This window comes from Schistocerca nitens, chromosome 8, assembly GCF_023898315.1.
Source record: "Schistocerca nitens isolate TAMUIC-IGC-003100 chromosome 8, iqSchNite1.1, whole genome shotgun sequence".
NCBI lineage: Eukaryota > Metazoa > Arthropoda > Insecta > Orthoptera > Acrididae > Schistocerca > Schistocerca nitens.
In genome coordinates this window covers 121,399,167-121,415,671 of record NC_064621.1, presented here as the reverse complement: position 1 = coordinate 121,415,671, position 16,505 = coordinate 121,399,167, and the positions used below count along the sequence as shown (strand labels likewise).

The following is a 16,505-nucleotide window of genomic DNA, read 5'->3' as shown; positions in this document are numbered from 1 at the left end:
AGCTTAGTCTGTAACAGTATTTTTGCTGTGACTGTTCACAACTCGGTGTCATCTCTACGGTGGGTAGCAATCTATGCTTTTAATAATAGTTGATATTCGAACCTCGACTTTCAACTGTTTGATTGGTTACAGGAATTTATATTCAACTGATATTTTTAACTCTCCAGCATTATCTGTTTGCATTTCAAATTAAATTGTTTGAAATCCCTGAAATTCCCCGAATTTTCCAGATAAAATTTTAATTCCCTGACAATTCCAGATTTTGCCGAAGAATCGCCACCCTGCATTTCTACGTTCCAGGTATGTTTCGACGGGTTTTGTGACACAGGGTCATGCATCAACTGCTTGCGATAACAATCTCCTTCGACTGTTTCCATTAGTTTCCGTAGCATCAAAAGCCTCTTCCAACACCATGCTGGTCTTAAAAGTAAAATTCACCATTCTTTGTGTGTTTAAAATATTCTCTGCAAGTTCTTTCACAAACAGGGTGTGTCACACTAGGTCCTACCCAGCATTTTATGAGCCTCAGCCACAGATTTCTTCACATTAAAGCAGAAAATTAAAACTTCCCACAAATGAAAAGAACTGGCCTGAAAGCTGAAATATTCAATTGAGATGCAATCACAAATCGAGTGATATTTTATGGTACTATGTTTACAAAAGACTAAGTTTATCGTGTGACACAATCTACTATCTGCAACAATCCTTACTGCTACCGTCATCTACTGCAAAACAGCACAAGCCAAGTTGTGTATCTAACAGCATTATAAGTTCCCATGGCACAAAAGTGTAAGCATCATAGAATCAAACAAATTCTTAATAATAAATATTGGAGCTAATGGGACTTCTGTGGGTAAATAGCAGTTCTGGGCAGGGACAAATTAAAACCTGAAATAAGAGCAGCATGATCATGACGACAGTAAAATATGCAAAATGAAACAATAATACAGACATGGTAGAACATTAGTTCCAAAAAGCAAAAAACACACAATTAGAGACACAAACTGTGATTGTCATGGCCTCTACAGATCAAATAACAGATACTGATACAAAATCCAAAGGACATCAGCCAAAAGGCGATACCAATACACAGATCTAAAAATCGTGAAAACTAATGACAGGCAGTATCCATAACATCAGTTGACTAATGGAGTTCAAGTTAAAAGACCAATACCAACAGAGAAACCAAAAGCTTACACAACAAAAACGACTTTGTCAAAACTAAGAATCACACTTAACAGACACAAAACTTTGCCATGGAAGAGAAATATAGATTCATGAGCAGAAATAACATCAAGGGATACAGAAATATCAGGCAAACATTTTACCTATCAGCTAGGGCATATACATTTTCCCTATTACCTTCATGAACCACCAGAAAGCACAATAACTGCTACGGAAGCAAAGGGAAATTCACAGCAAACATAAACACAGCCAAAGCCTTGCAGACAAACAAAAATTACACAAAGTGAAATGTAGTGTGAGGAGGGCTATGCGAGAAGCATTCAGCGAATTCCAAAATAAGGTTCTATGTACTGACTTGACAGAAAATCTGAAGAAATTTTGGTCTTGTGTCAAAGTGGTAGGTGGATCAAAACAAAATGTCCAGACACACCGTGACCAAAATGGTACTGAAACAGAGGATGACAGACTAAAGGCTGAAATACTAAATGTCTTTTTCCAAAGCTGTTTCACAGAGGAAGACAGCACTGTAGTTCCTCCTGTACATTGTCGCACCAATGACAAAATGGTAGATATCGAAATAGATGACAGAGGGATAGAAAAACAGTTAAAATCGCTTAAAAGAGGAAAGGATGCTGGACCTGATGGGATACCAATACCAGTCCAATTTTACACAGAGTACGCAAAGGAACTAGCCCCCCCCCCCCCCCCTTTCTTGCAGCGGTGTACCGTAGGTCTCTAGAAGAGCATAGAATTCCAAAAGATTGGAAAAGAGCACAGGTCATCCCCGTTTTCAAGAAGGGACGTCAAACAGATGTGCAGACCTACAGACCTATATCTCTAACGTCATTGTTGTAGAATTTTGGAACACATATTATGTTTGAGTATAATGACTTTTCTGGAGACTAGAAATCTACTCTGTAGGAATCAGCATGGGTTCCGAAACAGATGATCATGTAAAACCAAGCTCACGCTATTCGTCCACGAGACTAAGAGGGTCATAGACACGGGTTCCCCACTAGATGCCGTGTTTCTTGACTTCCGCAAGGCATTTGATACAGTTCCCTACAGTCGTTTAATGAACAAAGTAAGAGCAGATGGACTATCAGACCACGTGTGATTAGATTGAACAGTTCCTAGATAACGGAACGCAGCATGTCATTCTCAATGGAGAGAAGTCTTCTGACGTAAGAGTGATTTCAGGTGTTCCGCAGCGGAGTGTCGTAGGACGGTTGCTATTCACAATATATATAAATGACCTTATGGATAACATTGGAAATTCGCTGAGGCTTTTTGCGGATGATGCTGTAATATATCGAGAGGTTGTAACAATGGAAAATTGTACTGAAATGCAGGAGGATCTGACACGAATTGGTGCATGGTGTAGGGAATGGCAACTGAATCTCAATGTAGGCAAGTGTAATGCGCTGCAAATACATAGAAAGAAAGATCCTTTATCATTTAGCTACAATATAGCAGGTCAGCAACTGGAAGCAGTTAATTCCATAAGTTATCTGGGAGTAGGCATTAGGAGAGATTTAAAATTGAATGACCATATAAAATTAATCATCGGTAAATCAGATGCCAGACTGAGATTCATTGGAAGAATCCTAAGGAAATGCAGTCCGAAGACAAAGGAAGTAGGTTACAGAACACTTGTTCACCCACTGCTTGATTACTGCTCACCGGTGTGGGATCCGCACCAAACAGGGTTGATAGAAGAGATCGAGAAGATCCAACGGAGAGTAGCGTGCTTAATTACAGGATCATTTAGTAATCTGTAAAGCATTACAGTTATGATAGATAAACTCCAGTGGAAGACTCTGCAAGAGAGACGCTCAGTAGCTCGGTATGGGCTTTTGTTTAAGTTTCGAGAACATACCTTCACCGAGGAGTCAAGCAGTATATTGCTCCCTCCTACGTATATCTCACGAAGAGACCATGAGGATAAAGTCAGAGAGATTAGTAGTAGTAGTAGTAGTAGTAGTAGTAGTAGTAGTAGTAGTAGAGGCGCACGACAGCAAGGTCTTCAGTGCCCGTTCAGTAACATAGTGAGATGGGTGTCAATAAAAATCCCAGAACAGGAATATAAAACGGAACATAAAACACGGGGAACAATCATTGAAAAATATGTGCTCACCCACACCAAAGCGTGGGATGAAGCAGGGTGTCAGCAGTAAAACATGGACAACACAGGAAGAAAATGGTAGAGGGAGCTAAAACAATGTAGCAGATGGAAGTGGCTGGCTGACCGCAAGGAAAAAAGGGGAGGAGTCAGCCACTCTGCAATACACTAAAACCTCCAGCCTAAAAGTTTAGACCAGAGTCCAGACACATTACAAAACTTAAAAACCCTAGACACACACGTCTCATCATTAGCTAAAACAGAAAGCAGATCCCCATCAACTTCTGCTTCTGCCCTTGCATCACGGTATAAAATGCAGTATGTTAAATGTGCCGGACAGAGATGTGCACACCACAATCATCACAAAACAGAGGATCCTACCGCCGTAATAAAAAGCTATGTGTGAGAGGATAGTGCCCGATCTGAAGACGTGTGAGGGCCACCTCTTCCCGCCTGAGCAACTGGCAAGAGGAACGCCACGGCCGAGTGGTTGACTTTACCAACCGCAGTTTATTGGCCATCACCACCAGCCATTCGTCCTCCCACAACTCCATGCACTTCCTGTGGAGTGCAGAGATGACTGACTGCAAGGGGATAGGACACTGGACCACATCCTGCTCTCTGCAGGTCTCCTTGGCAGCCCGATCGGCCTGTTCATTGCCCCATATTCCGACATGACCAGGCATCCAGCAGAAGGATACCTCTTTACCCCACCGTTGGAGCAAGTACAGTTGGTCATATATCAGCTGGACCATCTCCTCAGTCGGGTACAGGTTCCGCAGTGATTGTAAGGCACTAAGAGAATCGGAGCAGAGAAGAAATCGATCGCCCCGAACACGATTCATCTGCTCCAGTGCCTTCAGGATCGCGTGGAGCTCCGCTGCAAAAACGGTATATTCAGCAGGGAGGCGAATCCGGGTAACATGATCAGGGAACACCACAGAACAGCCGAGGAAATTCACCTGTTTGGAGCCATCAGTGTAAACGACAGTGAAACTGTGATGCACATCTAAAATGTTAAAAAACAGAGATTGGAATGTAAAATCTGGTGTGCCATCTTTCTTAAAATTAGTCAAATCTAAAATAAGTTTGGGTATCCGGAGGAGCCAAGATGGAGATCTGCCCCAACTGCGACGTAAAACACGAAGACCAGCCATATACATCGCAGCGAGGCAATCCTGTGCGCGAATCCCATAGGGCTGCGTCGCACGTTGCCGGTTATGAAATAACCGTGCCAGAGGAGGATGAGCAACGGTATGGTATGCAGGTGTGGACAAAGTTTTATACGCCTGGCGTACTGTAAGTAGCCGTCGCCACATATGAAGTGGCAGTTCACCAGCCTCTGCACAGAGGCTTGGTATGGGGCTAGTTCGGAATGCCCCAGTGGCCAACCGAAGCCCTTCATGGTGCACAACGTCCAACATCTTTAAGTAAGAAGGCCTCCCAGACCCATACACCGTGCACCCATAATCAAGCTGAGATCGCACAAACGCCCTGTAAAAAATGGAGCAGACAAGTCCTGTCAGCTCCCCATGTACTGTGGCTAAGACATTTTAAAATACTTAAAGCCTGAAGCGACCGCCATTTCAGGTCTTTAAGATGAGGTAACCACGTAAGCTTCGAGTCAAAAATGAGCCCCAGAAATCTCACCGTGTCTTTAAAAGCAAGAATAGTGTCCCTCATCCTCAACTAAGGAAAGGTTAAAATCGAACGAGAACAATTAAAAAGAACACATACAGGCTTCTCGGCAGAAAACTTAAAACCACTCTTCTGCGGCCAGTCATCCAAATGTCAATAGTAAGTTGCAACTGACGCGCTGTCGTTGCAAGGCTTGAAGACGAGCAAAACAAAGAGAAATCATCCACAAACAAGGAACACTGGACAGGACTTTTCACTATGGATGTAATGCTATTAATAGCGATGGCAAAGAGAGTCACACTTAAAACGCTACCCTGAGGGACACCGTTCTCCTGCTCAAAGCGATCAGACAGGACGTCACCTTTCGGTATCTAAAATATCGTGGCGAGAGGAGAGACTGAATAAAAAGAGGAAGACAACCACGAAAACCCCATTCGTGAAGCTGCTCCAGGATGAGACGCCTCCAAGTGGTATTGTACACCTTCTCAATGTCGAAAAAAACACCTAGAAGATGATGACTACGTAGGAAAGCTTGTTGTATAGCCGCCTCCAGGAGGGCAAGGTTATCGAAGGTGGAATGAAACCTCCTGAACTCACACAGAAAGCGACTAAGGAGTTGCCTGGAATCTAACATCCAGACATGGCAGCGGTTGACCATCCGCTCCAAGGTCTTCCCCATGCAACTAGTGAGGGCAACACTACGGTAACTACTCGGGCTCGTGCGGTCTTTCCCAGGTTTTAAAAAAGGAATTAAAACTGCCCCACGCCACGCGTCAGGAAAGTGACCCGACGCCCAAATGGCATTAAAAAGTGCGAGGAGGATTTCTTTGTTGCGCATTGTGAGGTGCCGTAGCATACTGTAATGGATCCTGTTGTGACCACGGGATATGTCACGAGCTCCAGACAATGCAGAATCCAGCTCCCACATAGAAAATTGGCAGTTGTAAACTTCATGAGAGATGGACTGGAAGTCCAGACTACATCTCTCAGCAACGGCTCTATGGCGCTGGAAACCTAGATCCTGACTGGTTGTTGCAGTAACTGTGGCAAAATACGCTGCCATAGTCTGGGCAATGTCTCGCGGATCCGTGTGGAGAGTGCCGTTATTCATTACAGCAGCCATGGGGCACCTCCCTCCTCTGCCAGAAATTCTCCTGATGGTCTCCCACACAATGGACAGACAGTCAATGGATGACGCACATGCACGGACACAGCGACAGTCTGTAAAGTCGTCGTAAGCGAGAGAAGCGAGGAGTGGTAGTCCGTCCTGACAAAAATACCTACGCCTCATCTAGCTCTCTCTCCATGCAGGTCATCCTTTTTGTGGAGTGTATAGCCTCGTAGCTCAGGGGAGTATGAGGGATGGAAATAAGTCTCCTGGAGATAGAGACACAGTGGTCTACCCTGAGAGAGTAGACGAAGTTCTTCCACATGCGTCCTGAACCCTTGCAAGTTCCACTGAAGTATGGGAGCCATCTATGATGGGGGTAGCACCTTCATCCTGTCTCTCCGACGGGGCGGGGAGACCGCAGCAGGTGGAGGGGCAGGCATGGGGCGAGATGATTGCCCCACACATACGTCGTATTCCATCAACTATGGGGAAGAGTCAGATGAAGCCTCACGTAAAACAACAACCGCATGGTCAGACGGGTTACCATGGGATTTGACCCGCTGTTGCTGCTGTACGGGAGCTTTCTGCGGTTTGGTGGGCTTTGGGGGAGCCGATGTAGCAGTGGTAATGGCCGTACTGGGCCTCGGAACCACCTCAGCTGTTGGAGGCGCCAGGGGCTGGCCCAAGTTCGCCACTGTGCCCTTGTCTGCCGTTCGAGTAGGGGCTACTGGCTCTGAAACACTGGCTGCATTGCACTGGCAGCTGCAGGTATTAGTGCCAATACTCACCACCTCTGTCTGCGTTGAGGTATCGGCTTTTAGAGAAGGCTTTTGAACCAGGGATGCAAAAGATGTAGCAAATGTGGGAGGTTGCATCGACTTATAGATCTTCTTGGCCTCACCATATGGGATACGCTGGGATGTTTTTATTTCCTCAACTTTGCGTTCCTCTAGAAATATTCGGCAGTCCCTACTCCAAACAGGGTGGTTTCCAGAGCAATTGATACATCTGGCTGGAGACGAGCAACCAACTCCTTCATGAGCAGCCTTACCACAGTTGCTACAAGTCGCTTTGCCTTTACACCCTAAGGTGGTATGCCCAAAACGCTGGCATTTAAAACAGCGCATTGGGGACGGGAAATAAGGCCGCTCACTAAGGCGAAGGAAGCCAGCTTTAATATGTTCTGGAAGTTTCGTGCTATTGAAGATCAGAATAAAGGAGTCTGATTTCACAAGATTGCCATCAACCCTCTTCATGATATGTTGGACATCAACGATACCTTTCGGAGCCCACTCACGTTGCAGTTCGTCTTTGGGACTGTCGACTAGATCCCGGCATGTCACAACACCTTTGCTCTAATTCAAGGTGCTGTGCAGTTCAGTGTCTATGGCATACTCCCCAAGGCATTTAGCAGCTTGGAGGTTAGTTGCTTGCTGGGAAGTGGAAGTTTCCACGAGCAAGGTCCCATTACGCAAACGCTTCACTGATTTTAAGGAGCCACAGATGCTCTTCAAACGCTTTTGTATATAGAAGGGTGAAACCTTCTCAAAACTAACCTCCTTCCATTTTACAATGAGAAACACGTTCTGATTACCAGAACACATTCTGTTACTAAAGACTTGACTTGTCAAAGATGTGCTGCAGTCAGGGGGACTGACTGCACAAGCCCTCTTCAGAGACTGGGTGTTAGAACCTTCCATCCTTCCATCGGCCCACCCTTTCCGCTGGGAGAAGGAAAAGAGGATTTCGAAGGATCCATCTTGGTCCCACGAGCAGCTAGGCAACTAGAAGTCCACCTAGACAGAGCCCCGCATGCCTAGGTAAGCCTTATACAACTGGAGTGCAGCAGGTGCCCCAGAGGTTGCCCGCTTGCGACTGTTCCACCCCAACAGCCATGCATCTTATAGGCGTGCAGCACACTGTAAGATTGAGGTTTTTTTTTTACAGAGGTTTACCTTCTTCGCAATAAAGGCGGTCAAGCCAAGATCACCATTCCCCGCAGCACACAACATTCCACCGCCGCACCATACGGTGGTCGCTGAAGCATGTCCGGGGGTTACGGTGACAGGAGACTGGCGGCGCTGACCAGTCCCCAGCTCAGGACCCCGGGGTCGCCAAGCCCATACTCAGCAAATGAATGCAGAGCCCCTGGGGACCAGAGAGATTAGAGCCCACACAGAGGCATACCGACATTCTTTCTTCCCACGAACAATACGAGACTGGAACAGAAGGAAAAACTGACAGAGGTACTCAAGGTAACCTCCGCCACACACCGTCAGGTGGCTTGCAGAGTATGGATGTAGGTGTAGAACCCTGAGGAACACACTTTTGCCAGCAGTGCACATCCAGATGCAAGACATTAGAGCACCTTATGCCCTTCTCAACAAGATTTGATGATGATGTTGGATGTGGGATACTCAACAGTATGGTCATCAGCACCCTAACAAACTTGGCAGAGAGTTGGGTGGGGAGGGGTAGGAGGGGCAGATGTACACGATGGCTATCTCCACAAACGGAGTTGTTTATAACTCAAGTCCACCTTCCCTCCCCACCAGTTTAGAGATGAGGCCTCAAAGTTCACTAAATTTCAAAACCCATGTGATACTGGTGTAAGTGTCAGTGAGGATGGTGCACAGATATCTTCCCAAATTGAGGACTGACCTGATACTAGTGTATAAAACACATGTTGCCAAAATACGTGGAACCTAAAGTAGTACCACAAACTTTACAGAGTGGTGGATCCTCCTGCCAGAGGAGGAAACCACGTGTCGAAAGGCTACATCTTCTGCGCAGTGTGACACATAACACACTACCTTGAGGGAGTGTGGGGACAAGGGGATGGCACATCGATATACAACACTATCTTGACATGCTTCTTTGGCTGCTTTGTTGGCTAAGCCATCTCTCTGTATCCCAATGTGTCCAAGTGGCCAGCAAAAGACCACTTCCCGGTAGTAGTCAAATAATAGGCCCAAAACCAGCACACTGAACTTAAAATTTAAAATAGGTTGCGACATTGTGAGCTCTAGTGGGTGAAAACTACAACAAGCACAGTTAAAGTTCACCAAAACAATCTTCTAATGTGAGAAACTAAAACCAGTTTTACTGGTCCAACTTTACAGCATAATTATGGTTAGGTGAAGTCACCTTGTCATCATCACCAGATTGGAAGAAGATTTGAAGATCGTAAAGTGATTCACAAATGAAGAACTTTTAACTGGGCTTCTGACTACAGAGAAAATGCCACTAATAGCGATTGCATAGAGTGTGACACACAGTACACCGCCTTGAGGGACTCTGCTTTCTACACAAAGCACTCAGGAAGGAAATCACCACTGAGAAATAGAAAGCGTCCACCATCAAGGAAGGAGCGAATAAGAAGTGGCAGATGTCCACCTAGTCCCCACACCAGACACTGGCGAAGGACGTTGTATCTCCAAGTCATGTCATATGTATTTTCAAGTGTAAAAAACACATTGACTAAATGGTTGTGGGGTAAGAAGACTCCTCTATTGCCATCACCAGTATAATTAAGCTGTCAAGAATGGAGACTGGGAGTGTCTGAAACCACAATGTGGGCAGCACAGGTGGCCCCAAGAATCTAGATGCCACATGAGGTGGCGTTGAACATATGCTCAGGAGGCCTACCCATACAACTCATAAGGGCTACACACTGGTAGCTGTTAAGCTATTAGCTTTGCCTGGTTTCCGTAAAGATATTAATATTGCTTCCTTCCAAGTGATGGGGTACTGTGATCAAACCAGATCTGACTGAAACAAGATATGAGCTTGTCTTTGGCTCCAGGGCACATATGACAGTACAGTATAATGAATCTGATCAGGTTGTGGAATAGCGGCTCTGGCTGTAGACAGAGTTAATTCCAGTTTCCACATTGAAAATGGAAGATTGCAGACCACCTCATTACATGAGAAGGGGCAGAGCCTCCTATGTCCATAGTCCTAAACAACCTCTGAAACTCATGAGTTTACCCAGAACATGCAGTGACAGTATAAAAAGTTTCAGCTGTATCCTGAACCATGTCTTTAGGAGCATCCAAAAAGGCTCTATTTCTCAACACTGCCAGACTCAATTTCTCAACAATACTGTAAGGCAAGGTGTACTGCTCTTGCCTGCAATCTGTCTTCTTGAGTCCCAAACTTGTGCAGTGGAAGTTGACCGATTAACAGAATTCTGATATTTCTCCCAGGAGCTCTTTTTCTGTTCTTTTACCAATCGCCTCATTTGTGTTCTCACAGACATGAAGCCACAGTGATTTTCTGTAGTTGTATAGTGTTTAAACTGCTGCAAAGCTGCTTATCAGGCTCCGATTGCTGACAGACATTTGTCATTCCACCAAGGGACATGCCGTTGTCTGAGGTGGTTGCTAGAATGGAGAATGGAATCAGTGGAAGGTTGTTGGACCATGCATGTAACACGATTCCCCTTCTCCTGGGCACATTCCTGCTGTTCAAAGATGACCTACTGACTATAACACAATCAATTTGATCTTTGAAGCATCTATCTTTGCAGTCTCCTGTTGACCGCTGTCCGAGTAACCAGGCAGATATGCAATGGTAAGTGTGTCACTGAAGTGCAAACCTGTGGCCACTTCCCAATGAACTGAGTCTGCAATAGGTGGGGAGCAGAAACACAAGTCAATGGCTGATGCTAATGCTGTAGTTATAGCAAAGGGTGTCACCTAACTGGAGTTCAACAGGCTGATACACTTTAAATGGGTGGGTTGCTCGATAATTTGTCACCTGAAGCATGTGGTAGCCAAGACCCACATCACATTATGTACACTGAAGTCATCCTTGACAGACAACTGGCATGAGACTGTGGGAAAGAGTTCTTGAGTGCCTCTGCATCCAATGGGCCATGAGATAGAAGATATGAAGAAAATGTGATTTTTTATGAGAACTTGCACTGAAGGTGCTTGTACGGCTGTGGTAAGAGGGGCAAGAGAGGCGTTGTAGCTGCTGTCAACAAAAACAGCCACTCCACCATTAGCTCTGTCTCCAGTAAAATCTCCCTTCCTGTAGGGGTGATGCAAGTGTGTCAGTGACGAAGTACATGCAGAATAGTCTCTCACGAGCTGTAATTCTTGGGATCAGTACCCATTCCACTGGAACAGAGATCTCTCTCTGAGAGCCACTGATTAATGACAGTTGCCTTCCTCCTCCTCCTCCTCCTCCTCACTTGTCGGTGGTGATTTACCCGTTAGGTCAGAGGGAATATTAGACAGTGCCTCGTTCTCCAGTACCTGCATGTGGATCTCAATATCCTTGACAGTAAAATTACCATCAGAAAGGGAGATGATCACCAATCTGAAGGTTTTCCTGCCCGTGCAGTTTAAACATTTCGAATAAAGTGTACAAGAGTTGCCCAACTCGTGAGCTGAGCCTCCACAATTTCCACATGTAGCCCTCCAGTTGCACGCCATGCTGATATGACCAAATCTGTGATCTTTGAAAATCAAATTTGTGTTGGTAAGTGTTGGTAACAAATGGTTGAACCTTAAGATGGATGCAGTTTGCAAAAGTGTGTTCAGGTAATTATAGAGACTTGAACATTAGAATAAATTTTACATTTTTTCCAATGTGCCACTGACACTTAATATAATTCTGCAGTTCCATGACAGCCATATTTTCCCATTCTTCACATAATTGCCTCGGGTCCATCTCCATTGTAGCAGGAAACCATGCTTTTACAAAAATTATGAGTGCATTGCAATTCACCCTGAACAGGATAGTCACCTAAGGTCTTGCATACCCTGATGTGGCTGTTTCAACTAGAACTGTTCAATTATATCTACTTTATCTACATCTCTGACGTAGTTTAACACCAAATTGATTTAACACTTTTTAAGCACCAAGAAATACCCCCCAATGTCTCGTGTATACAGAAAGGGGAGTCCTGCTCAAAGGTTCCCACTGCCCTCTTCATTACAAAGAAGCATTATGGTAGATTAGATCCTGTTATAATTCCGAGACCTTCTCAGGCAGACAACAGAGTTCTCTTTGTTGGATGGGTATAGGTACTAGAGGACAGTATACCCACCTTAGGTCGCTACACAGGTATCCCATGAGCCGCTAGGGAAACTAATGTTGATCCAAGAAGAGCCTTGTGTGTCTGAGCAAGCCTTATACAATTGGGGGGGGGGGGCAGAGAGGGGTGGGATGGGGGGAGGTGGCTGTGCTGGGCGCCCCAGGCATTTCCCAGCAGATACTATGATCTCAACAGCCACTCACCCCATCAACACACAGCACACCTTGATACAGGCCCCTGTTCTCTGAAACACACTATGTCCACTACTGTGCCCAATGAAGTTCTCTGAAATATGCCCAAGAGTTTACGATAAAAGAAGTCTTGCAGTGCCAGTTCATGAAAGCCATGGTCATCATGCCCATACGCAATCACTGCTGGTGGTTTGTTCTGCGAAAAAACATCCTCTCTGTTCCCTCAGTTGTGGGACACTGTATGTAAGCCAACCCCCCCCCCCCTGCTGAGGCATGTATGGCTTGGGTTGCTATGCTACCACTGGCAAAACCCTCAGTGTCTTAGATGCATGCAAACTGTCCTGCCAAACACTGAAGGTGTCTATGATAATGCTGCATCCCCCAGGAGAAACAACAGATTTTTCAGCCCTGCAAAAACCATCAAGAGATTTCATACATGCCCCAGTCTCACAGTCACTAAACTTCAGGGTGTGGTTCACAACAAAGTGATTGTAGTATTACAGCCCAGCCACATTTAAGAAACGAACCCAGATAAGCTCATTCAGACACTTCTGCTATATATTCTTAATTGATTGAAGTTAAAACATGCACTCTACAGTTGTCAACACCTGAAATGCATTAGCAGAATCCCCACTCGAAGTAACAGTCCCAAAAACGAAAAGGTGCACAACATGATGCCCAGGTGCACCATTTCTCTTAGCGTACCAGAGAGAGATTCATCAACTTACACTACCTATCACCCCATGCTCCTGTTGGACTCCTACATTTAATAAATTCGCCACATATCTCCCAACAAAAAGAAAACTAACCTATTACTGTTCATACACAAACATATTTTTCAATGATGGTGTATCTGATTGAGGAATCTTAATAGGAATAGTATTCAACATAATTATAATGAGATAGAGTTCAAATTCGCTAAAAGCATGTAACTCACCTGATGGACCACCACCACATTATCTTGGCAACATCTCCAAATGTAGTTACAATGCTGTTGTGCAATTCACATCAAGACCAGACAGTATAAATACAGCAAAGAAAGTTCTGAAAGAATGCAAATAATTTAGGAGTAAAGGAGACCACTCACAAAAAGAGAAGCGTTGAGTGGTACCAGAGGTAACCCCCCCCCCCATTGAGAATGGTAATACCAAATGGTTCTGGTTTGTTAACACTCAGATAAATAGCATTAAAATGAAGAATTTTCTAGCCTTTGAATGTCAATTGTAATGGAAAAGTTTTTATAGTTGGAGCTGTAATGATGAAATAGTAAATAATGAAACCATTCTATGAGATAATGGTGATATGGTGCATGGGGTCACAGATGCACAAAGCCACAGAACAGCGAAAATTTGATTTTTTTTAAAAAACCCCGGTTATGGTAAGGATAGCCCAAGGTCTATGATGGGTTGAAATGTGACAGTTTGGTTGTGACTTGGTAAAGAATAATCATAAAATCCTAATTGTGGTATCATACTGACCTAGTCCAAAATCTATATTAGGTTGAAAAGTATTTTTGCGAAATAGTATCTAAGATTACTATTAGACAGATGAGGCTATGTCTATGTCTACTAGAGTAATGGCCATTCCAAAATTATGCAAATATCGGTACACAGAATTACAGGGAAGAAATTTTAGTCACGAGCCTACTAATGCCATGAAGTATCGTTTTGGGAAGATTGGGGAGCACCAACTGCCCCACACAAAATATTGTTCAGTGCTTAAGTAACTATTGTTAATCTGCAAATAATGAACTACTGTATGTAAGGCATGAAAAGTGAAATTTCCTGCAAAATTTCTCTAGTTTTGCAAAGCAATAACTATTACTGGGTTACTCAAAGTTAATGTACGCTATTGTGACTGCTACTCACAAGCCATCCTACCTTTCCCCAACTGGAAGTCAAAAGGTTCTCCTCTGTCCCTGCTTGAATCGAACTTAGTTCCATCGGTTAAAGTGCCAATATAGTGAACAAAAACTTTACTTCCAGGAGCTGGTGTTTCAGAACCAGTTCCTTCTTTAATAATTTCCTTAAGAATTCCATTGTCTTTTTTTGGTGATATATCAACCGCGTTCGGCCCTGGCACATGCGGTTTACACTCCGATGTTTCCATTGCCTCAACCGTCATTTCTGCAAGAGAATATATATTACACAGAAAAAACTAACTGCACAATGATCGGCCACACACTCGTTCTGATGAACAACAAAACAAATTATTTTTCTTCACCGGCAAAATAATAATCAACTGTAAGGTACACACACCGAGCACTATTCCAAAACAAATGCTTGTTACAACGAAATCAAAACAAATCCTTACTTCAGGTACTTTAACTTCTCAAACTTGCGTAATAACAAAGCGAAACAGTCCCGATGAATTAATAAATGAGCCAGCCAAGGCGTAATATCGCCTCACGTGCTTCGAACTTTCTGCGTCTTGCGATACTGAGCTCTGCTACACTGTTTCTGTTTCCAGAATTTTCGCGACAAACGATGCCAACCACTCACGATTCAAAACAAATCGTTAACTGTTGATTAAAACGCTTTCTTATCATTTAGACTTTCACAATTAAATTATTTTTGACTTTAAATAGATTTATTATTAATAACAACAGCTAAATCTGCCTCTTCGATAATTTTCGTGCCGGAAACGTTAATTTTTGTTGTGTTATGCAATTGGGTAGCAGCTAGCAGTGACCCAGCGTAGGTTGGGATCTTGCCGAACTGTCTAATCGTTGTTTACCGGCTGACGGTGAATGATAACTGTTACAGAAGTTGAGCTATGCGCTTACGTTAACACTGAGCTACACGATCTGAAAATTGTTTTTCGGGTAATGTCTACAGGAATTCATTACTTATTACGAGCATAAAATTTAGAATTGTGTGAATGTAATTCGGATACCGGTAACTGTCTGTGCCACAAAACAGCTGTTCGCTCGAGAAATATTATTCCTGAAAGGCTCTCAGAAGAGCATTTTTTTTCTGTGATGTTGATAAATAATTACTGAATTATTGGGTTTAATGTGGATGCAGGCCACTATAATTTAAGAGCTTAAAGTTCTTATAGTAAGCAAAAAACCATAAATTGACGTGTAGTTAATTTTTTATTACCTCTCTGGAATTGTTGCGGTTTACGATGCGAGATCGTGTAGATCTTGCCTTTTATTCATCATTCCCACTTTGTGTACCGTCCATCTCATCATAAAGAAGAACCTTCAGGGATGTGGCTACTTTTGTAAAGTAAACTGACAGCAAATTATGACTAGTGCTAATCGACTCAAACAGATATTCTCTCCCCTTATATTACATTATACTTGTATGTTAGGGGAAAAACCAACACTTTCAAAAAAGCCATTAAAGCTGCACCGAACCACTCGTGCTGTTATTGTCGAATATTTCAAATAAAATATTTTATCTTTATGTGTTATTCCTCAATAGATGTAGCCAGGACATTCAAAATTTCAGTTACATTTGTACATGTAATGTAAATCATATCTAATGCAGTCAAAACTTAATCACTCATAGATGAGTACTCAACATCAAATCCAAGCTGTCCCTAACATAAGCTGGATGAGATAAAAGGCATGAATAATCATACTTTTGTGTCCAAGTGAAATTACTCATCTTCACAATTTTAATCTTTAACCATTTCACTTTTGCAATGTACACCCTGCACTCACTAGTCTTCTTTATGTTACACTGTCAGCCTCACTTTGTAGGACCATGTCTATCCTAGGCGCTTTTTTTTTTTTTTTTTTTTTTAAAAAAAGAGAGAGAAAGCAGCATCAGTATCATTCTACGTAATGACCAGTCAGTATATTTTAAGAGTTTTTCCATTATTTCAGCATTCTGACGATAGAAGATATTGATGACAAAATTTGTTTCTGTACATTCCTTCCTGTCTTTCTCCATAAAATATATTACTGCCACATTTCCTATGAGAACCTTTCCTACACTTTACATAAAATGGTATTAGCTGTCTGTAAGCTGGCAAAATCAAGATCTACCTGATACTGATATTTAGAGTTAGGCAGAGTTTACCTTCTTGAGGCCAAGTATTGAAAAGTATTGGGGAAGGAGTGGCTGGAGAGAGAGTCTTTTACTTTGTGTTGAGATTTCCATTTTTCAGCCTGATGTCCACTGGCAACCTGTTAGAGACTTTTGCACCAGAATATAAATCACCATTCTGAATCCAAGGGAGGAATACATAGTCTAC

At 43.4% G+C, this 16,505-nt stretch overlaps 2 protein-coding genes across 7 annotated transcripts in view; one reads left to right on the top strand and one right to left on the bottom strand.

The window, feature by feature from the left end:
* Positions 1–14,836, bottom strand: part of LOC126199184 (peptidyl-prolyl cis-trans isomerase FKBP4-like) — a 118,470-nt gene extending 103,634 nt beyond the window's left edge. For 3 of the 4 annotated variants that reach the window (XM_049935961.1, XM_049935960.1, XM_049935958.1), the window contains exons 1-2: positions 14,610–14,836; positions 14,177–14,422 (exon numbers count right to left, since the gene is read on the bottom strand). In XM_049935961.1, the coding sequence (XP_049791918.1) occupies positions 14,177–14,420 (244 nt within the window). In that variant the 5' untranslated portion in view covers positions 14,421–14,422; positions 14,610–14,836. Of the gene's footprint in view, positions 1–14,176; positions 14,423–14,554 lie in introns of all 4 variants that reach the window. The other variant, XM_049935959.1, reaches the window with a different exon arrangement.
* A 137-nt stretch (positions 14,837–14,973) lies between these two features.
* LOC126199185 (gamma-butyrobetaine dioxygenase-like) overlaps positions 14,974–16,505 on the top strand; it is an 80,829-nt gene continuing 79,297 nt past the window's right edge. For all 3 annotated transcript variants that reach the window (XM_049935964.1, XM_049935963.1, XM_049935962.1), the window contains exon 1: positions 14,974–15,120. The gene's annotated coding sequence lies outside the window, so the exon portion shown is untranslated. The remainder of the gene's footprint in view (positions 15,121–16,505) is intronic.